Genomic DNA, 24476 nt, shown 5'->3' with positions numbered 1-24476 from the left:
GGGCATTTTTAAGGCACTTTTACACAGCCTTCCTGTGTTGCGGAGATGGTCGGAGGGGGAACGTCGTATTCATTAGGCCTATTTCTTACGGAGTGGCTGCAGTTATTTTGCACTTCAGCTGCTCCATAAAAATGTGTAGGAGTCCCAGTGGAAAAATTATGGGATGGATTTTACATAATAAATTCCATCTTAACATTTTAGCACTGCCACTGGACAGGGAATTTTCTGCTCTTCTGTGGCTGTGTAAAAGTGTCTAAAGATAGATGAGAATAGTTCCCATGATGAAGTCCAAAAATTGATTAAAAAGGCTTTGACTGTTTTCTTCACAGAAGAGATTCAGAAGAGATCTGACAGAAATGTCCAAAACGATGAGGTAATAAAGGGGGAGGTGTTTCCATTGATGGAGGGTGTCAAGGACTGGGCATAAAATATAAAGGGGAAGAGAATTAGAAGTGATATATAAGGAAAAGCTTTTTTTTAATGCAGCTTATGATTGATAAAATAAATCTTTAAATCAAAAACATTGCCAGCATTTATAGTGAAGACAGGTCCCATTCTGACAGAGGAGATTCATTTGATAAATTAATGTCTTTTCAATTCTATTTTGAAGTAAGTTTATCGGAAGTTGCTACAAGGCAGCTTTCGAGTCCTTGCTCTGGCAAAATGGCTGCTGTATTATCCACATAACAACAATAAGCACACTTCTAAAAAATACTAACTGTAAAACTTTGGGATTACTGAAAGTCATAGAAGGTACAGGATAAATACTGATCTCTCATGCACCAAACTGAAATTAAATATTTACTAAGACAGCCATATCAGATTATTCATTTTCAAGAACAAATCACTGGTGAGATGCACAATATTAATCCTCAATTTCATTTGTCAATGGAAAAGTCTCAGATTTAATTGTTTCCCATATCCCTCTAATTAGACCCAATTTAAATGACACAGTCAGTAACCAGAAATAATCTCAGACAAAAACCATGAAAATAACATTATTGTGCCAGATTCAAACACCCATTCAAATGAAAATCTATAATTTATATCTCTGCGTGAAATTTTATCTCAGCTTTCTGAAGTGAGCTTCAGCCAGTGACTCCCTGGAGGAAGTTACTATATCCGTAACTTGTAATTCAAACGCAGGTCACTTAAAAGCACTTGTATCTCTTTGAATAATAATCAATTTATAAATCATTCCCAGCAGGAGTGTCTAAATGCTACCCCAGAGTTACAGATCATCTCTGAGCTAGAGCTAATGGACCCTTTGAGTCCAGGCTGTTCAGCTTTGCTTTCTCAATGTATTCTGAATTTTCATTCACAGAACGGAAGTGGACACCCTCATTTATCTCACATTAATGTCTATCTACCATAGTTTTTCCCCAATTGTTAGATCTAAAAATTTAATCCTTTAATCATCCAAGTGGATCTTAAAACCGGGGGTGCAGTGTTGCTGGAGCTCACCAGAGCGCTGCTCCAGCACCTCCTTGTCGCTGTTTTTGCTGAGTTCTAACACCTAAAAAAATTAGCACTGTGCCCCTGCTTAAAACTAAATGCTTAGAAATTCCTTCTTTTGAAGATAATGAAAGTGTTAATGCCTTTGCTACACAAGATACAACCATCATGCAAGTTAGAATTCTACTGAACTTAAGAGCTTTTCCACAAAATATTTTTTTTGTTAACTTTAGCAGTCTAAAGTACATGAATCAAACATAAATAGCTGATCAATAGACTGGCGATTTTCAGTGATCTTTCTGTTTACTTATTCTTGCTTTGAACAACTTATAATACATTTATGGATTTTAGACTCAATGTTGGGAAAATAGAGAAAAGAATTAATGTAATTACTGCCCATGTGGTCATTTACATCAGGCACCTTTTTAGACTGTAAGTACCCTGTGTGGTACAGGCCCAGTGGTTGGACGTGTAGTAGAGTGGATGAACATCAACAAATTTTTCCAGATTGATTTACACTGCAGGCTTCTTCCAAAAGGTTGTAGGGGTCCTGTAGGATAAATCGTGGAGCAGGAATTGCCTCAAAATTCCTGCACATTCCTTTTAAGACTGCCCACGTAGTGACAAAATTCCTTGATTGTGCTGTTACCTGCCTGCAGTCTAAAAACCATAATTGAAAAGTGTACCAAAATTTGAGCTCAAAGTAGGGGGTCGCATTATACACAAGGTTATTATTTTAACAATTTTTTTCTGCCAGGTTAAATGACCAGTAAGATTATCAATAGCTGCCTACATTGATGGCAGCACGACTAGGTTGGACGGGGTGGGAGAGATGGCAGCACGACGTGGGCGGGCGGAGAGAGACGGCAGCGTGACTTGGGTGGGCGAGGGGGAAGAGAGACAGCAGCGCGACTTGGGCGGGCGAGGGGGAAGACAGATGGCAGCGCAAATCGGGTAGGCGAGGGGGGGAGAGATGGCAACGCAACGTGGGCGGTGGAGATAGACAGCAGCGTGACTCGAGTGGGCGAGGGGGAAGAGAGATGCCAGCGCGAATCGGGCAGACGAGGGGGAGAGATTTTGGGCCAATAAAAGGGGGGTCGTACAGGGTAAAAAATTTTGTCCCTTTTCCCCCTCAAAAATGGGGGGTCACATTGCACTCGAAATGCATTATACATGCATATTTATGGTAATTACTATGAAATGTATTTATCAATGTATACAATCAGGAATCTTTCACATCTCCAGCACATAATCTGCTGCAATTTGGATTCATTTATCTTGAGACAGCAGAAGTGTGCACCCAAATGGCAAAACAAAAGGGAACCTTTGAGGTGTTGATTAACAGTTTATTTTTAAATTCATTCCTGGGGTTTGACAAACAAAATGACTTGCATGGAAATTTCAGTGGGCAGGTTTAACGCAGTCCTGCGCATCTTGGATCAGCTGCAGGCTAAAATGGGTATATCTCTTTCTCTCGAATACTGTTTTAACATAGAAATAAAGGAAAAATTCTGTAAAAATATTTGCATTCTTGCCTTCCTACGTTGCAGAGTTTGTCGGAGGGTGAACATTATATTCATTATCCCAGTTTCTTATGGAGTAAGTGCCTGCGGTCAATTTAGACGGCAGGTGCTCTGTAAAAATATGTGGGTGTCTTGGAAAAATTACGGGATGAAATTTATCCAAGTCAGGACATTTTTACACTGCTAGCGGAGCAGAAAATTTGTGCAAATTTTCTTCCTCTTAGCAGCTGTGTAAAAGTGCCTTATGACGTCAGTGAACCATTTAGGTTTTTACTAGCCTTTTGGTACAAAACTCAAAACGGTCAACCAGTTTACCTATCTCGGCTGCACCATTTCATCAGATGCAAGGATCGACAATAAGATAGACAACAGACTCGCCAAGGCAAATAGTGCCTTTGGAAGACTACACAAAAGAGTCTGGAAAAACTTCCAACTGAAAAACCTCACAAAGATTAGCGTATACAGAGCCGTTGTCATACCCACACTCCTGTTCGGCTCCGAATCATGGGTCCTTTACCGACATCACCTATGGCTCCTAGAACGCTTCCACCAGCGTTGTCTCTGCTCCATCCTCAACATTCATTGGAGCGACTTCATCTCCAACATCGAAGTACTCGAGATGGCAGAGGCCGACAAATCCACGCTGCTGAAGATCAAACTGCGCTGGGTAGGTCACGTCTCCAGAATGGAGGACCATTGCCTTCCCAAGATCGTGTTATATGGCGAGCTCTCCACTGGCCACCGAGATAGAGGTGCACCAAAGAGGTACAAGGACTGCCTAAAGAAAGCTCTTGGTGCCTGCCACATTGACCACCACCAGTGGGCTGATATCGCCTCAAACCATGCATCTTGGCGCCTCACAGTTCAGCGGGCAGCAACCTCCTTTGAAGAAGACTGCAGAGCCCAGCTCACTGACAAAAGACAAAGAAGGAAAAACCCAACACCCAACCCCAACCAACCAATTTTCCCTTGCAACCGCTGCAACCGTGTCTGCCTGTCCCGCATCAGACTTGTCAGCCACAAACGAGCCTGCAGCTGATGTGGACATGACCCCTCCATAAATCTTCATCTGCGAAGCCAAGCCAAAGAAAAGAGGTACTTTCAGATGATCTCTGGTCATCAGATTAAATTTTTCTTATTGCATATGCTGTCTTCATTTATTGCTAACCTTAATAATTTCAAGCGTGTCATCGGTGAGCGTAACTTTCTATTCCATTACATTTAATGAACTGAATTTAAAATTGTTCAGCTGCTAAGTGTCTCAAGCTTGTTAGCCCAGAATTTTGGATTACTACTCTAGTAATGGCAACAATGTACCTTTCTTTATGGGTACCCCAAATAAATTGTTATGTTCATCAAATTGGCTGGATCTTGCTAGATAGAGAAAATATCAAAATTAAGTTAAAAGTGATTCTAATCTATTCAAATATATGATTTTTGGATGTGCAAATAAATTTAAAATGATCAGTTAAAATGATTTATCAATTATCGTCCTATTGCATCTGGCATGACTGTAATGTCACAAGATCAAACAATAATTTGCAATGCCGTCAGGTATGTGAGAACTGAACAAATGTTGTTGCAAATGTTATAAACTGCACAAATTCATATTAAACTAATCTTAAGAATAATGTGACCCAGCATTGTTCCTTACCTCATAACCCTTCAATGATGGGCCCACCAACACAACTGGCCTCATGGAAGGCACCACATCATAAGGAGGAATGTGTTCAGTCTGCAATAATTAGAAATAAGAATGAAGCATTAGAATTCTCAGTAATTCCTCACTGAAAGTAAGCTATTATCTTATTTTACAGGTAATATTGCTGTAGAGGGAAGTACCTGCACTGTTTATTTCTGATTGTTCCCTTCAACATTATAATAGGTTAACTCAAGAAGACAATTTTTTCAAGTGTGGCTCTGTCACAAAAATGGTACCCATGTATCCTAAAATCCAGCAGAGTTTCCAAAGAGAACAAATTCAAACCTGAATACCGTGTAGTCTGAGTGGTCAGAGCAAAGTTTACTGTTATTCAAGTATTTTAAGAAGTGACTATTACAAAAACTCTCCTTTAATACCAATGATCTTCAATGGACGTGGATGGAATGTGACATTAAAAAAAAATGGTCACCAGCTCTGGTCCTTCAAATAAATGCGGTTGCAGACAAGAGAAGATTATTACTGGGTTACTTGGATGAATCATTTGGTTAAGTTGAATCTCATTTTAAAATAAAAGGCTTGAAAATGCCTGTTCAAGTTGTATCCACAGGTTCAACTGCAAAATAACAGACTGCAACTTTGAATGCATAGCATTGTTTCCACTTGAACACAGTCCAATTTGGCACTTAATATGCACACACCTAATCCACTCAGGAAGAGTGAAAAATATCATGTTGTTAGAACATCCAGCGTGATTGCCTGAAATTGACCTGCTCATACAAGTTCAAGCCTAATAATTATTTGAGTCACATTTTTGGGAAATATGTTTGTGATAGACAGCAACATATACCTTGTGAGGCATTGCCAGTATGAACAGGCAAATGAAGCCAAACCAACACAAAGATCCATAGGATGTTGCCATCCACATTGTAAGCCTGAAATTACTTTTTACTATCTGCCCCACTGGAAAGACCAGATATTTCTACCATAGAATCATCATTCAACTCTTTCTCTGCCTCAAATCGGAGAGCTTTATTGTCTCTAGACTCCCCTATTTGCAATGTGCTTCTTTCTTCACATGCCCTATAATTTTGGACTTGCTGTCCTAGTTCCAACTTTGAAGAAGGCTATTCATCCACATCTCTCAGTGTGTTGACCAACATTAGCTCCCAATGGCTTGAATTAAAATGGTTTTCCTTGTTTCTAAAAGCCTCCATGACCTGACGCCTTTGTACTTTTAAAATCTACTCCAGTAGATTGATGTATCTCATGCTTTGAGATACATATGGCCAGTCTGTTATGACTTCTTGATCAGTCATGAGTTTACTTCATCCTAATTGGCAGCCATAAATTAAACTGTCAAGGCTTTCTGATCTTGAAATCCCTCCCAAAATGTCTCTTCTTCTTTACGTCTCTTTCCTTCTTTTAAAAAGTTAGCTAACACCTACCTCTTTACCAAGGTTTCACTTCTCAAATTTGTTTGATTATTATGCTCATGTTAGGTACTATGTCACATTTTAACTAATTTTTCTTAATTTTCTGTGCTTGATCATCCAGAAAAAAAATTCTGGTTCAAAAGTGAATTAATTGCACTCAGTATGGATGGTTAGATTCTCCAGATACTGAAATGTATTTTGGATAATAATAATTAATATTCCAATGTACTTAGCTAATTAAATAATTTGGATGGGAATATATACAAAGGTGGAAACTACATGCATTCTCAGTGTTTTCATTTTTTTAAAGGGTGGGAGCAAACTGGAGCACCCAGGGAAAACTCACGCAGACACAAGGAGCACAGACAAATTCCTTACAGTCAGCGCAGGCTTTGAACCCCGGTCGCTGGCGCTCTAACAATATAAGTCTTATATTGGAAACTTTGACAATTATTATAAAATATATAAATTTTAATTTTAAATTTAGACATACAGCATGGTTACAGGCCATTCCAGCCCATGAGTCAGTGCCACTCAATTGCACCCAACTGATCTACAACCTCCCCTACATTTTTTTAAAGGGTGGGAGCAAACTGGAGCACCCAGGGAAAACTCACGCAGACACAAGGAGCGCAGACAAATTCCTTACAGTCAGCGCAGGCTTTGAACCCCGGTCGCTGGCGCTCTAACAATATTGAGCTAACCGCTATGCTAACTATATATATTGACAAATGAATGCAAATTTTACTAAATATTGCTTAAAGAGATTCCATGACTATCATGTCCAACATGACACAATATTCCAAATGAAAGGAGGAAATTCTCTTGAATTCTCTCTTTAAATTCAGAATACTTCTGTTCTCCTTTTTTTTTTTCTTTCTTTGGCTTGGCTTCGCGGACGAAGATTTATGGAGAGGGTAAAAAGTCCACGTCAGCTGCAGGCTCGTTTGTGGCTGACAAGTCCGATGCGGGACAGGCAGACACGATTGCAGCGGTTGCAAGGGAAAATTGGTTGGTTGGGGTTGGGTGTTGGGTTTTTCCTCCTTTGCCTTTTGTCAGTGAGGTGGGCTCTGCGGTCTTCTTCAAAGGAGGTTGCTGCCCGCCAAACTGTGAGGCGCCAAGATGCACGGTTTGAGGCGTTATCAGCCCACTGGCGGTGGTCAATGTGGCAGGCACCAAGAGATTTCTTTAGGCAGTCCTTGTACCTTTTCTTTGGTGCACCTCTGTCACGGTGGCCAGTGAAGAGCTCGCCATATAATACGATCTTGGGAAGGCGATGGTCCTCCATTCTGGAGACGTGACCCATCCAGCGCAGCTGGATCTTCAGCAGCGTGGACTCGATGCTGTCGACCTCTGCCATCTCGAGTACTTCGACGTTTGGGGTGTAAGCGCTCCAATGGATGTTGAGGATGGAGCGGAGACAACGCTGGTGGAAGCGTTCTAGGAGCCGTAGGTGGTGCCGGTAGAGGACCCATGATTCGGAGCCGAACAGGAGTGTGGGTATGACAACGGCTCTGTATACGCTTATCTTTGTGAGGTTTTTCAGTTGGTTGTTTTTCCAGACTCTTTTGTGTAGTCTTCCAAAGGCGCTATTTGCCTTGGCGAGTCTGTTGTCTATCTCATTGTCGATCCTTGCATCTGATGAAATGGTGCAGCCGAGATAGGTAAACTGGTTGACCGTTTTGAGTTTTGTGTGCCCGATGGAGATGTGGGGGGGCTGGTAGTCATGGTGGGGAGCTGGCTGATGGAGGACCTCAGTTTTCTTCAGGCTGACTTCCAGGCCAAACATTTTGGCCAACAATATTCCAAATGAAAGGAGGAAATTCTCTTGAATTTTCTCTTTAAATTCAGAATACTTCTGTTCTCCAATTATTTATTAACTGGCATACGCATTTCCGTTTTCTTTAAAGGTAATGCTATATGGTAATGACCATCAATATGTTTAACAGAATTTGAAACTAAATCCAGAAACTGCTTGTCCTCCTTTGAAAGTTCTTAAATATCTGTGAGACATTCAGGAAGATCAATTTTAACTGTTGTTCCCACAGATTATTAAGTTTCATAAGTGAAATTCAGTTGACATTCACATTCAACGACGCCTAATCATTCATTTTTCCTTCTCATGGTCCATTAATTGTCCATCCAAGCAATGTTCTTATAGCACAAGGACAATCATTTTGACTCCTTATTACTTCTAGAGGTTCAAGATACATCTAATCCAATTAACATCTGAATCTTGGCATCAATCTTTTAGATGAGCCCACTGTTTGATATCATCCTGATATGGAATATTCTCCTTATTCAAAGGTAGTCTTCTGAGTAGTACACCTGGAAGATTGCAATTCATTGCTATTCAATCCAGCAATCTCTAAACCTGAAACTATGTTAGTTTCATTGTTCTTTTCATCATTAATTGTCTTCAATAAGACCTGTGATCTTTTTCCATGAAGATTGTTTATTCATGAATTCAACAGTACAAAATGATGGGGTACTTCCTGGATCAAGAAATGTGTAGGTCTTCAGTATGAAGCTCCCGTTTTTAGCTTTAACCTGCACAGGAATTATTAAGCGGGCTTTGTCACCATCCCCAGTAAGATTGTTTGTCTGAACTGAAGCTGAAGCATACCTTTTGACTGTCTTTAGTCTTGGATTCAGGTGATTTGACAACCTTCTCAACTTTACTTCATTGAGTATGCAGTAACTTGGGACGCTTTAAACTGTATATATCACAATTGAGTCACTTATTACAAGTTTTGCTGGTGTGTCCTTTACACAAGCAGGCAAAACATATTCCATTCTTCTTTTAAAGGTTAATTTCTTGTCATGGACTTTTTCTCCAATCATTAACATCTTATCTTCACAATACAAACAGCTTTCCTGAACAGTCTGATCTTCTTTTTCCTTTGTTTCCTTGTTCTTGTGCTTGTATCTGACACAGCAGTAACAAAGGTACTTCCCTTTGGTTTCTGTTGAGACATTGGCTTAGACTTTTTTACATTTTTAGGAACTATTGAAGTATCCTTAATATTTCCAAATACTGGTACAGTGTTAACAGGCACATGCCATTTCAAAAATTGTACAACATCCTCAAAAGTACCGTCCCTTCCAGAAAGAATATTAAGCTCTACAACTTTGGTTCTCCATAAATCCTTCAGCTTATAAGGCTGATTATTATTTAAATTAATTGACAAATTAGCAAGCAAATTTAGCTCTTGCAAATATACACTACTTCCCATTGACCTACAACATGCTCTCTGAAAGAGTACATATGCTTGTAAAGCCTTTATGCCTTGTAATTTTATTGCTGACCAAGAAAAAATCTTCTATGTGGGCGCTTGTGATTTTATGTGCATTGCCATAATGATGATATAATAATTTTTTTGCCCTTTTAAAACCTTGTTTTTGGATCCATATATTGGCAACTTTTGACTAACTCCTTCACCTGTCCTCCAGTTTACTGCTCCTCGTAATATAGATGATCTATGGCATTTTTACTATTACCTTCAATGTGATGTCCAAAGGATTTAATAAACGTCAGATATTGTAAAAGATCGCCATTAAAAACTAGAATTTCCTGGTTTTCCAGCAACATGAAGAGAGATCAGTGGTTGAGTATGATCAACTCACATGGTTGAATTTTATTGAAATACCTTCCTTTCAGGAAGATCCTTATATTGTGTGATCTGGAGAGATTGAATGTAGCCAGCTCTTTCCATAGGGTTGGTCGCTGTCATTTGAGCACTCGCAGAGACAACCATGGTCCTTGCTCAAGTATATTTGTTTCTTGTGACTGCAGTACCCATGGCTCTGGTGGAATGTTAGCTGCTAGCCAGTTGGGATTGTCATTTTGAATGATAGATCTTGCAGAAGCCTGAGCTAATGCTTTTACTCTGGCCATATTCATAGCACTTTGTTCCTCAAGCTCGAGTCTTTTCTTTTCTCTGTTCAATAATCTATTTTGTTCTTCACTAGCCATTTGTAACCTTTTTAAGTTACTCTTCTTGCTCCAATTTCCGTTTCTTGAATTCAGCTTCTTGTCTCAGTTTGCTAATTCCTGATTTGAACCTCCCTATTCTCTAAAGTATATCTTTTCTCCAACCACTGTTGTTGTGCACAGACAGTAGCCAAGTCTGCTTGCATCTTAGCTTGCATAGATGATATGCTTGAAGCACGCGAAGCTGTACTTGCTCTAGATGCCTTTGAAGACTTTTTCCTGCGTTCATAACCTTGGAAATAGTATCATCAGGATCTGAATGAGTCTCTATCTTCTGCATTTCACGAGGTACAAACAAAAATCTAAGAATTCGACAATAGTATTTGACAAACCTTTGCTCTTTGTGTATTTACTTTGTAAAGATAAGAACAGGAAATGGGAGTAGGAGACATTCCACCCTGCTCTGACATTTTGTAAGAAAATGGTTAACATTTTACCTGAGAACATGGCACTGTACAGCACAGGAACAGGCCCATTGGCCCACAGAGTGCCAAACACAAAGCCACATTAAAATAATTCTCTTCACCCTGCATATGATCCATATACCTCTATTCACTGTATTCATGTGTTTATCTAAAAGCCCCATAAACATTAGTGTCATGTCATTATCCACCACAACTCCTGGCCGTCTGTTCAAGGCACCTGCCACTCTCTGTGTATAAAGAAACTTGCAATGCACATATCCTTGAAAATTTCCACCTCTAACCATAAAAGCATTATTTGTACTTTCCATCATTAAAGATTCAAGAAATCTAAAGTGTAAAATGATCCTTTAGATCATCTTGGAGCATAATGCTGCACTAACCTGTCAAGTCAATCCAATGTCAACTGCTTCTGAAGTGAGAGGAATCATGAGACTAAATAGCCAAATGTCTGCCTGAAGTGCTGAGGGTTCACTACACGAACTCTACATGCACCACTCTTGTAATTTTGCATGTGGTCATTTTTTTTAAAAGCAGCTCACTTGACAAAGTGCAATTGGCTAATTGGTCATCTGTTATGCAGTGTGGAAGAACAGTTTAGAAGTGATCTTTCAAATAAAAAATTTACATTTCATTTATTAGAACTGGAGATGTTCCCCATTCCAGATCTGCCCCAAAAATGCTTTTAATCTATAATATTTTTCCTCTAGTTTCTTACATTCAAAGTATCCCTCTCTCTTTTAATGGCCTCAATTGATTTATAACTATGTCCTTCAGAGATAGTTCATTCTGCAGGGACACCATCTTCAGATTCAAATCTTGGCTTCTGAGTTGCTCTGAATTACATATTTTTAAATTATTATCTTCTCAAAATTTGGAATTCTCTGCTGCAGGGAAGAGTTGCTCCCAAATGATCTTCATAAGTATCTTATCACTGGGAAATGGTTGACAAGTATGGTTCCACTGAAATCTAAAGTGCAACACTGAGAGTGAAATTCATCTTTGGTGATCAGGCCATGAGTCTAGGATGCCAACAACACATTCAGATAACCTATTGGTTAGTTAAAAGAGTAACCATTGCAATGCAAGATTAAGGTGTGATGCAACATTGCATGATTAGATAAGACAGAACCTTATCATCCCTTAATATAAATTTGTTCCATGTGAGAGGGCACATTTTCTCTGCTTACTTTAATGAAGTGCTAATGGATTTCAACATATTATTAGTGAAATCAGAAAATTTGACAAAAACACAAGAGATACCGCTGTACAAGTAATTTTAACCTTTATCTTGAGGACTGAATACTGAGCACACACTTTCTTCCTGATTTTAGATTGCTCTTCTGAGCCATCTCAAAAATACAAGAAACTCGTAATTTTTAAAAATATATAAATTACACTCTCATCTGATATTTTAAGGAGAAATGGTCATGGAGCAACTAGGCTGGAGGTGAGAAACCCGACAACCAAGGAGTCAGGATCCAATAGCGGCTCTGAAAAAGTTTGTGTGCAAAATAAACCAACCCATTCATTTTGATGAGTTTATGCGATGACATGACAGTACATTGCCTTGTTCAATATTTCCAATCAAAGAGGGCACCTTACTCATTTATCACCTTTTATCTTCATGGGTTTATAATCTGTGCAACACAGATTCACCATTCATTTCAATGGGTTTTCAATTTGCTACCCTGCAGTACTTTTATCTTAAACAGTTATTTCATAGGCTTTATGATTTTCCTGCACATCACTTTCACCTTTTTATCATTTCAATTGCTTTACAATTGGCTATTTTACTTTTTATTTTGGGTCTTCAATCTGGCAGTGCAATACACATTCAGTTCCATTTATTTGGTTTGTTATCTTGATGGTAAAACAAAAATTTGTTATCTTGATGGTAAAACAAAAATTCAGTTCTATTTATTTAAAGTGTTCCCCCTCCCCCTCTTTATTCATGGGATCTCAAACCTTAGCATATTGCATATTCAGCTCTCTCTATTCAAATGTTTTACAACCTCATACCAAACTGAAATGTTTTCATGAATATCTTCACACCCACATCCAAAAAATAATTGTTTATAAGATTTATTTGCGTGGCAACATGCTTAAATTATTTACATCTGTAAGTTGTTGGTAATGGCCAAATCTTCCAGACTGTGATAATGTTACATTATTGCAAAGCAGGCAAATCACATAACTTTCCCATCCAAAAAGAACTCAGGGCTACAGACTGAGAAAGCATCATATTCTTGCTTACACAACCCAGCCACCCTTGTTTTTATTTAAAGTGAGAAATAAACCTTAATAATATGCACATTTAATGAACAAACAAAAATCAATCTCATTAAAGAACCAACTTTCTGAGTCTTTTTAATCTCTTTACAAATTTGGTGTTGAATCAGCTTTGAAAACAAAAATGATTTTGTTTCTTTGCCAGATTTTCTTGGAATTTTATTTCATTTCCTCAAACCTCCACTGGATGCAGCTTAAACATAATTTTATGAACAAGTTGTTCACAATTTGTACTTGGTTCCTCTCCAGCCCAGATCACAGGAATACTAGATTTCGTCACAAATTTCAACCAAATCTTACTTGATTCTGAAAATCCCTTCTGTTCTGATTTACCCATAACTAATGTTCTCCATTCCAGCCATCATACTAGTGAATGAGTTTCTCTAGCACATTTGTGTTCTGCATAAGACTCTGGGATCTGTAGATTTTCTTGTCTACATCCTGGTGAATCCCCTCTGCGCTCTCTCCCGTGCAAACACACGAGTAGTGGGGACAGAGCAATATTGCTCACTTGAAATTCTTGTCCTGAATTCTTTAGTTGTACTTCAATAGAAGGGATGCCTAACTTTGAATGCCAGACGCCTCCGTTGCTTTAAAGAGGTGTATCAGTCGTGGATCTGTCTGTCTTAATTTCCAAAGGTTTTCCAAATGCTTCATTCTCAAATAGTAAAGCATTGCACTCATTCCTTGTGAGTACTTCTCTTCCCAATCATCAATCACACATCTATGGCATTACTTGATGCTTTCATACCCAATTTCAGCTCACATTTTATATTATAATCAATGAGGATCATTTCATTTGCTAATTTTTTTTGTGTTCCTCAGAAGCACTTGGTTCTACACCCATCTCATGTTGTGGAAAAAAAATTCACGAAGTTTGAAGTTATTTTCCATTCATGCTATCTGGTTGAACTTTCTATTGTGTTTTGGCTATATAGAGTAGCAGTATAAATTGGCATGTTAACATAAAGGCTGTTAATACATTTGCTCAAAAGTCCGTCTCTTTATTGCTATTAGTGTTTGTAGCATGGATCTATACAACCCCTGTCCCTCACTGTCTGAATGAAATTCTAAAATGTAAAGACTTCCATGTTATTTTGAATTTTCAATTAAATTGCCTTTCTTGCTTTTGCTCTGCATCTGCAGGTTGTGGAAATGTGACCGACCATTTGGCGAATTAAGTTCTTGGATATTCCAAACATTAACCTGTTCTACATAGACCTCACATTGATCAAGGTTCCTCTCTCTGGTGAACACTGAAGCAAAGTATTCATTAAGGACCTCCCCTCCCTCCACTGCATCCAGGCACACGTTCCCCTCTTAAACCTAAGCAGGCCAACCTTTACTCTCATTATCCTTCTGTTTGTCATGTACATGCAGAATGTCTTGGGGTTTTCCTTAATCCTAATTGACAAGATCTTCTCATGACTCCTTCTCACTCTCCTAAGACCCTTCTTATCTCTTCCGAACTACCTTGTAATTCTCATGAGCCTTACCTAATTTTTGCTTCCTAAACCTTCTGTCAGCTTCCTTCTTCCTGTTGAATAGCTATCTCACCTCTCTTGTCAACCATGGTTTCTTTACCCTACCAGCTTTTCCCTATCTCAGAGCATCAAACCTATCCAGAACCCTCCGCAAGTAGTATCTTAACAACCTCCACATTTCTGCTGTGCATTTCCCAAAGACCATCTCTTCCAATTTACTCTCCCAAGTTCCTGCCTCATCTGATCATAATTATCCCTTCCCCAATTAAACACTTGCCCATTTTGTATGCTCTGATCCTTGTCTATGGCTATGCTATAGGTCAGGGAGCATTGTTCACTCTCCCTCAAATGCTCATCCTTCAAGAGGTCTGTCACCTGATTTGGTTCATTGCCCAGTACAAGATCCAGTATGGCCTCTCCTCACACTCTATCAGGAATCCTTCCTGGACACACCTAATAATTCTAGCCCATCTAACTCTTTTGCACTTCTGAAAACAATGTTCTCTCAGATTGTTGGGAAGCTATTTTGATCAGATAAAAATGTTCTGTGCAAGTAAGTATATCAGGCTTTGCTGACTCCACATGTCTGATTTAATTTGTTCCTGCAGCAGCCCACACACAAATCTATTGCAGAAGTTACAATCGAAAACTGCTATGCAAACGAAGCCTCATCCTGTTTGTGACTCTTTGTCCTAAACTTGCAGTTTCCAAGTAGTTTTAATATTTTGGATCAAAATAATTTTACAGGTTTTGAGCAACATCTTTGAACAAGTCACTGTGTTGTAACTTGTGAGATTTATAACTGTGCCAGATATTCCTTGCCAATTTCTATCAGTGCAGTATGGTTAACATAGCAGTTAGCACAATGCTGTTGCAATGCCAGCAACCCGGCTGTCTGTAAGGAGTTTGCGTATTTTCCCTGTGTCCTGCACTTTCCTCTGGATGCTTTGCTTTCCTCCAACCCTCCAAAAATGTATAGACTTTGTAGGCTTGTTTAGAACATGAGCTAAATGTTTCCTGAGCTCAGTCAAACTGGTCTATGCTCTCAATTCAGCCTATTAAACAACCATAATTCTCCCCACCTAATCAAATCTAGCATAATTAAACCAAATGTGTGTGTGTGTCTGTGTGTGTGTGTGTGTATATGAGAGAGAGATGGTCCAGTGATAAGGCAACACCATTACCCATCACCACTACTGCTTGTCATATTGTGAATGATGGTCTTTGATAAAGAAGAAAATACAAATCAAACTTGATGCGAGAAATTCACTTGCCAACTGGAGGTGATGACTTAGCAGTCTCCAAAAAATACATAAACCATGACACCAATGTGTGATCTTGCATAGCCATGAAAACAGATAATTTTTTTTTTGTTGAGATTTTAAGCTGATGAGCAAATTAAATGTTCTAGAATCTTTGTGAAACTGTTACGTTCTTAAAATGCAGACACGCTGTATAACTATCCTGTTCAATAGGAATAGAAACATAAACACACACACAGAAACATCATGCTCATTTTGGAAGATGGGTGAAACTCAAAAATCTACAGATGTTGTGATTGTAGTAAAAACACACTGAAATGCTGGAGGAACTCAGCTGGTCTCAGCATTCACAGGAGATAATATATTGCTGACGTTTCACGCCTAAACCCTTCTTCAAGGAATAGGCAAAGAATAAACAGGAAAAAGGACATTTCAAAATAGAGACAGAGCTGGCTGGGGGATAATGATAAGGGGAGAAGAGATAGACAAAGCTGGGGGAAGGCGATAGGGGAAAAAGTGGTGGTTGGTTAGGTGGGGGGGGGGTGGTGGTGGTGGTATTAATGAAACCCAGAGGTTTATATTAATGCCATCTGGTTGGAGGATGCCCAGATGGAAGATGAGGTGTTGTTCCTCCAATTTGCTGGTGGTCTCAGTCTATCAGTGCATGAGACCATGGACTGACATGTCAGCAAGAGAGTGGGGTGGGGAATTAAATGGGTGGCCACTGGGAGATCCAAGCTGTTGGGAAGATACACGGCAGGTAAAACACTCATTTCCTTTGTCCGAAGGATTTACCACCTGATTTCTACAACACGCATCTAACTTTGTCCAATAGATCTGATACTTTACAATACATGCTCAGATATCCTTACCCAATGGTTTAATATGTTTGATGTGTTTCTTTTCAATTCACCCTCTTTATCTAATAGGTTTACAATCTGATACTGTACCACAGACATCTTATCTCACTATTTCTTATACAATTTCAGTGATGCTGACAGCTTGAGCATAACTGAAAAATAACCACTCATCATACTGATTCTCATTTTAACAACAGGATACAATACAGACTCACCACTTTTTGCTTCTGCTTTGCTGCAAAGGAAAAGGAACAGTTTTAAGAACAAAGTGCTGGATAATCTACCTAAATTCAACAGCATATCTCAAACATTTGAATACGAAAAGTGACATCTGTTTAAAATCTCCCTAATCTAAAAATATACCCACAGTACAACAATTGATAATAATTAAATTATGAAAATTATGCCATGATTATTGACATCTTTTATATTTAATACAGATATATGCTCTTTCTCTTCAGCAAATACAAAGACATAAACATAACAAAGATGAAATAACACATGAATAAAAATAAGAAATGTATCTAACAAATGGCCATGAAATGTATTTCTTTCTGAAGAGGATGCCCGGCCTTTTGAGTGTTGCTAATATTTTCCTGTTTTCCTTTCAGATTTCCAGTATCTGCATTTTTTTTAGATTCAAACAAAAGCAGAATGCAGGTAGTCCTTAATTGCTGACCTACAGGAGTTACGTCCACCCGCAAATACAACCAAAATTATTTTTTTAAATCTTTAATAAAAATACTGTACAAGTACATATTTTGTATTAAAAGTCCTGTATGCAGTGGTCCTCACTCCCGGTGGCAGCTCCCTGTTCCCTGTGACAGCCCAAAGGCCCTGTTCGCCATCGGCAGCCCAAAGTCCCTGTTCCCAGTGGCAACCCGAGGTTCCCGTTCCCTGCGGAACTCTAAGGTCCTCAGTCCCTGACTTACAACCAATCCTTTGGTCCCCATTATGGTCCGAAGTCAGAGACTACCTGTTTGAATCAGATAGCCTTGGCATTAGTTTTAGACTCAATCTGAATTTGAACGTGTTCACTCAACTGAGATGCAAACATAATTCTGCAAAGGAGCAAAAAAAAAAAATTTTTTTTGGAGAGTGCTTCAAGTTCAGAACATATGATAAACTATTTGAACTTCACTTGCATGGCTCATTGCACTTTCCAAACTCCTTAATGCCTTACTTACTTTGTTATGCCATACAGAGTGATCAGGTATAATACCCACAATGTAAATGTGAGCAGAGCACTTGCATGTCCAATATTCCAGGTATGATTAAATAGCAAGAACAAATTCACCTGAAGGAGAGGGAGAATGCCACGTACCAGATACCATGTCACCAAGGCTGGAAGAAGAGTTCCCACTGGACTTCCTGATAACAATAAAAACCAAATAATTATTAAGAGCGAGTAACATTTTATTGATTATCAATGCACGATCTTTTTATTGAAATTTTTTTCAATTTCTCCATGACTTTATATGATGAAAGTAATTAATAAGCAATATAAGGATTGACAATGAAAGTTTGATCACTTATGAGACCTAAAGTTTTCAATCTCTTTCTCATATTATTCAGTCTTTAAGTCCATAAGATATAGGAGCAGAAATAGGCCATTCTTCCCATCCAATCTGCTCCAACATTCAATCATGAGCTGATGTTTTAGATGTGGTGAAGAGGAAGGAAATTTTACATTCAACATGGTTATATTCTAAATTGAGACCTTTTTGGGACAATCTATGAACTTTCTTAGAACAGATTACAGGAATTAAATTTCCACTAAGTCCAGAATTATTTTTTACTGGGTAAAAATATTACAGGGATAAAACCTAAATTTAAACTATCTAAACATCAAATAGAATTTGTTAAAATTGCATTGGTAGTGGCTAGAAAATCTAGAGCAGTTGCATAGAAGTCTGATTCACATCGAGGTATAGCACATTGGAATGCAGAGATACAAGATTTCCCCTTGAGAAAATTACCTAAAATTTAAGAAATAAGTTTGACTTTTTTTTACAAGTCTGGCTTTATTTGCAACTCTCAGGTGTACATTTTAGCTGTGTCCTTCCTAATCCTTGAGATTTGCATTGATCTTCTCCAAATAAAATTAAATAAAGTATGAATTTATGATTCATAGAGTGTGAAGCACTTTTCAGCAATCCATTCTGCTTTCTTTTCTTTATCGTTTTCTTGCTTTCTTTCTTTATCTATCCTTTTCTTTCGAGTCTTTCTTGATTGGGTAGGGTTGGGGGTTTGAGGTATAACCATCATGGCATAAATACTGGATTTACTTCTGTACTTGTACATTTTTTTAATGTTTTGTAATTGACTGCATGTATGGTGAAAGATTTTAAATAAACTATTTTTTAAAAATTATGAGTTGATCCATTTTCCCACTCTGCCCTATTGCCCGGCCTTCTCCCCATAATCTTTGATGCCCTGGCTAATCATGAACCTGTCAATCTCTCCCTTAAAATATACCCAAATGACTTGGCATCTACAACTGCCTGTGGCAACAAATTCCAGATTAACACCCTCTGTTTTAAGAAATTCCTTTGCATCTCTGTTGTAAGTGGAAACCCTTCATTACTGAAAATTGTGCCCTCTTTGTCCTAGACTCTGCCACCATGGGGAAACAACATTTCTATATCTACTCATCTATGCCATTCAACATTCAAAATGTTTCAATGAGATTCCCTCATCATTCTCCTATTGATGTTGTATGACTTGTTGTATTACTTACAGCATTAAAAAAAATTGTAACATATTTTTTACAAATGAAGGTAAATAATTTTAAAAATGCAATTAAAATTGTAATCTATTAAATCTATGATACATTAAAGCAGGAGTAGGTTACTTAGCACTGTCAACCTCCTCATTAGTTAATTCATGGATTGTCATTGGTTATACCAACTCTAAGCACTAAACTGAAAGTGTCACCATCATTAGTGGGTCTGGAATCATATAGATGTCAGACTAGGTAAAGAGAGCAAATTTCCTTCTCTGATGGATGTTACACAATCTAGTAGTTTAATGGCAAATATCACTGAGATTAACTATAATTCCAGTTTTATTTAATTATTTGAACAAATTCCTTATGTGCCATTGTGTCTGGCTTTTGAATGAGCTTATTGTAACCTTCTGCAAAATTAGGAAGAGAGAGAGCTAAATGCATTGGTGTGTACCAAGTACTGATTGAACTCGCGCTCTGCCGAAACCAATGGAATTGAATGTGAGGAAGTGAGTATTACCACTGGTTGTCACACAGTTTAGCTCAAGCAATCTAAGACGGATTTCTACCCCAAAGAAATTCACTAGAATTCCCTATTGTTACAAGATCAAACCGGCAACCACAAAGAAGGCATATCACACAGGGGTAAAGATGAACAATTACTTTATTAACAAAAAATTCACCTTCAAACTTTAATTCAAAATCCCCCCTTTTATAACAATGCCCACTGATTTCTATCTAAATTTCTATAACGGTGTAAAACTAATAAATTCCCCAGCCTAAATATAACATATGTAATTAAAGCCTAAGTTATATTTCCAACCAGCCCACAGAAAAACTTAGATACAAAACACACAAGACTCACAAAACTTCGATCTCAACTGAAGCAGAGATCATAAACAAAATTCAGTTTGTTTGGTAAACTGAAGCCAAAAGATCTTTGAGAGAGGGAGAGGGAGAGGGAGAGAGAGAGAGAGAGAGAGAGAGAGAGAGAGACAGAGAGAGAGAGAGAGAGAGAGAGAGAGAGAGAGAGAGCACAAAATTCAAAGTTGTCTTGTGTTGCTTGCAGAGAAAGGAATCACTGGTTTGGTCCGGATCCTTCTGCTGTCTTCAGAATGTTCATCCTTTTTGAAATCCCAGCATTTCAAACTCTCCTCCAGAGACTCATGCTCTGGGCCTTCTTCCAATCCACAGCATCCCCAGTGGTGGTTTATCATCCAAGTCCAGAAATGTTTAGATCATTTTCTGCACATGCTCAGTCCGTCTCCCACTCTCTCAGCAGTCCATCCTCACCTTGGCTCTCTAAGGCAAACTGTCACTCTTTAACATAAAACCACACAACACATAACTCTGTAACATTTCTTTGGCTTGGCTTCGCGGACGAAGATTTATGGAGGGGGTAAAAAAGTCCACGTCAGCTGCAGGCTCGTTTGTGGCTGACCAGTCCGATGCGGGACAGGCAGACACGATTGCAGCGGTTGCAAGGGAAAATTGGTTGGTTGGGGTTGGGTGTTGGGTTTTTCCTCCTTTGCCTTTTGTCAGTGAGGTGGGCTCTGCGGTCTTCTTCAAAGGAGGCTGCTGCCCGCCAAACTGTGAGGCGCCAAGATGCACGGTTTGAGGCGTTATCAGCCCACTGGCGGTGGTCAATGTGGCAGGCACCAAGAGATTTCTTTAGGCAGTCCTTGTACCTTTTCTTTGGTGCACCTCTGTCACGGTGGCCAGTGGAGAGCTCGCCATATAATACGATCTTGGGAAGGCGATGGTCCTCCATTCTGGAGACGTGACCCATCCAGCGCAGCTGGATCTTCAGCAGCGTGGACTCGATGCTGTCGACCTCTGCCATCTCGAGTACCTCGACGTTAGGGGTGTGAGCGCTCCAATGGATGTTGAGGATGGAGCGGAGACAACGCTGGTGGAAGCGTTCTAGGAGCCGTAGGTGGTGCCGGTAGAGGACCCATGATTCGGAGCCGAACAGGAGTGTGGGTATGACAACGGCTCTGTATACGCTTATCTTTGTGAGGTTTTTCAGTTGGTTGTTTTTCCAGACTCTTTTGTGTAGTCTTCCAAAGGCGCTATTTGCCTTGGCGAGTCTGTTGTCTATCTCATTGTCGATCCTTGCATCTGATGAAATGGTGCAGCCGAGATAGGTAAACTGGTTGACCGTTTTGAGTTTTGTGTGCCCGATGGAGATGTGGGGGGGCTGGTAGTCATGGTGGGGACCTGGAAGTCAGCCTGAAGAAAACTGAGGTCCTCCATCAGCCAGCTCCCCACCATGACTACTCTGTAACATTATGTTGATGTCAAATTTATTTTTCTCCTTTTTGCTTTTATCATTCATGTGGTACAGACATTATGCTGGACATTATCAATATAAATATACAGTTTATACCAGCTACAAATTGGGCACAACTTCTGAATTTTGGTTCTATTTAAGCTGATGGAAAAAAATTTAAAGGGCATTCCTCAGAAAATCACTCGTTTGCAAGCTTGTTCACCATAAGTAAACATGGACAAATTTCTACCCCAATACAGTATTTAGTAAATTATTGTAGATTTGGGTAGATTTTCAACAACTGCAAACAAAATTTTTAAACTACAGTTATATATTTTGCCCCGAGTTTTGATCTTGGGATAAGAAAGAAAATATAGTTATGGAAATCAAACGTCTCTCCACAGTTTTTTTACAGCCATATGTTACAAAAGCAATCACTCCAAAGTTATAAACAGTTCAGCTTTGACAGGGACTAACCAACTGAGGAACAACCACACAGAAAAAAAAACAAGAGTAAACGTGATTGAGATACATAGATTCACTGAAACTGCAAGAATATATTCCTGACTGCGCTGATCAATTGCAGTTCATCAGTGAGAAACTAAATCAGCATGAGTAACCATATAATTATTATATTATTGCACAGGAACATCTTTTAGGGGAAGAAAATCTCATCTTTACTGATTTAGACACTTCCACAGTAATGTGCTTGACTCTTAATCTCACTCTAAACTGACTAGCAAGCTGGCTGTTTGCTGCACCATTCTATGTGACCACAATTCAAGAGCCACCTTCTCTGGGGAACATTGGACAGATAATAAATGCCTGCCATGTCAGTAATGCACACGTCCAAAAATCGATATTAAAAATACTGAAAGAACTCATCTGTCTCAAAGAATGAATCAATGGAAGAAAGTTTCAAATGCTGAGTAGAACATGCAACTGCTATTATATGGAACAAGAGATAAGGGTGAAGTTCTTGGAAATAAATATAAAACCAACAATTCATCCTCACCTGAATATCATGAAAAGAATTATAATGATGATGAAATACATAATGTATCATGTACATAGACACCAAAATTCTTATTTGGTGAAATTGAACAAGTACTTGAAAAGAAGAGCTAAAATATAAACTAATTTAAGAGAGTGTAGTGGCGGTGTAGCGGGCCGAGCGGGTGCACAGTGTGGCAACGCGAACTGTCGCTGGCATGGTTCTGTGGGTGTGCAGAACCATAATATGGGCACTGCATACATAGTGGCCGTATAGCAGGCCAAGTGGGCGAAGAGTGCAGCAATGTGAATTGTCACCGGCACAGTTCTGTGGGCGTGCGGTACCCTAATATGGATGTCTGCTACTCACCTAATGGACCGTACGGGAGGTATACTGAGTACCGAGGAATGGCACATTGAACTATTAAGTCTCCTGACAGAAGGCATGGGACCTTACAAGGCTAGATTTAACCCTGCCGGTCCCGTGGATCGGCAGCAATCTCATAGTGACGTCTCACCTTGTCCCGTGGAACCTAGGACACACAGTATATAAAAGAAGCTGGTAAACCCTGAATAAATCAGCAGTTGACTACTCTGGCATGTATTTGTAGTTCTTTAGTAGCTCTACTGTAGTAGCTGCTACAAGAGACAATAAATACATCAGATAGATGATAAACGTTCACAGTAATTCTAGTGCAAGAAGGTGACTTGCAATAGTGTAGACAGTCCTGTGCTATTGATGCAGTCTATGATTAGTGGAACAAGGAAAAGTTCATGGGCCTGATAGCTGGTGGAAAGAAAATATTCTTGAACCTAGAGGCTCAGGTTTTCGGCCTTCTGTACCTTGCTGCCTAAAGTAGCTGAGAGAAGAGGATGTGACAAGGGTATGGGGGGGTGGGATGTGTCGTTTATGATGTTGGCTGCCTTCTTGAGGCAGCTCCTCACATAGATGTCTTCAGCAGATATTGCAATAATACTAAACATATGATATAATAACATATCTCCATCAAACCCAGTTCTGAAATCTGGTTCCATTGTGTTCAATATACAACAATTCAGAAGTGCATTAGTGTATTTAACCAAGAGCAAATATTTACCCACAGATTTTTTTTGCAGGTAGCAACTAAAATAAAATATTCTTGTGTTTTAATGATGTAATTTTTACTTAGAGTTTCAGAATGATGTTACATTCCCCAAAGAAAATAAATGTTTCAGTTTCTTTTTTTTTTAACATTTATACATCAAGCCAGTAAATAGTTTATATGAAATGCAAAATGTAAGTAAGAAATTACACAAATCCACATATTGTAGTGGCCCATTCATGCAGACATGGACTGGGCTGCAAAATGACCAACAAATGCAGTGATCGCTGTTAGGTCTGCTTAGTTCATGAATGAGTGAGACAAACACCAGGCTGAGTCGAAATCAGGGTTCTTTGTTCTTTATTACCGGATTGTAACACTTGCGACTAAACATGTTAGTCGGAGAATGCATTCTGCCGTTATCAGCAAAATGGTGATTTTTTATACCCTTGGATATGTGCTTAGAACATCATCATATCATTACTTGTCCAATGACTAAAACTGTTGCTATCCTTTCCCTGCTAGCTTCCTGCCTCTCAATCCATCAATGTCTCTCTTATCTTGTAAGTACAAGGATGCATTTACATCTTGTTACAGCCCTGTACAGGGCAGGGTAACTCCTTACACATTCCCATCTCATGATGTTTTACCTTACATCGCGTAGACCTGGGGAGGGGGGTGACCGGCCATCGTCCCAGGTAATGTCCGCATAGCAGGAAGATGGGGATCTCTGGTGGGAACACTGGCCAATCTTTATTTTTTGAATATTTTATTTATGATTTTCCAGTCTTTTTTTAAATTTTTTTTTATTTTTCACATTATGAACCATACTGACCAAAATACACACAAACATTTCCCTCTTGAATATACAGTGTCATTTTCTCCCCTTTTCCCCCTCCCTTCCCTCTCTCCTTCAACCCCCCTTCCCCACCCACTCAGTGTTCAACATATATGATACATTAAACCCATTAAACAATGTCATCACACAATGAAAATAAACAAGAAATTTGTGT

At 39.0% G+C, this 24476-nt stretch overlaps 1 protein-coding gene across 1 annotated transcript in view; it reads right to left on the bottom strand.

Annotated features, from left to right (window-relative positions):
* Nucleotides 1–16618, bottom strand: part of cacnb4a (calcium channel, voltage-dependent, beta 4a subunit) — a 47936-nt gene extending 31318 nt beyond the window's left edge. Inside the window, exons 1-2 of the mRNA XM_069930503.1 lie at nucleotides 16604–16618; nucleotides 4633–4713 (exon numbers count right to left, since the gene is read on the bottom strand). Coding sequence (XP_069786604.1) covers nucleotides 4633–4677 — 45 coding nt within the window. The 5' untranslated portion in view covers nucleotides 4678–4713; nucleotides 16604–16618. The remainder of the gene's footprint in view (nucleotides 1–4632; nucleotides 4714–16603) is intronic.
* Between the last annotated feature and the right edge of the window lie 7858 nt (nucleotides 16619–24476).

This window comes from Narcine bancroftii, chromosome 4, assembly GCF_036971445.1.
Source record: "Narcine bancroftii isolate sNarBan1 chromosome 4, sNarBan1.hap1, whole genome shotgun sequence".
In the NCBI taxonomy this organism is placed as follows: Eukaryota; Metazoa; Chordata; class Chondrichthyes; order Torpediniformes; family Narcinidae; genus Narcine; species Narcine bancroftii.
This window is presented reverse-complemented; position numbering and strand designations above follow the sequence as displayed.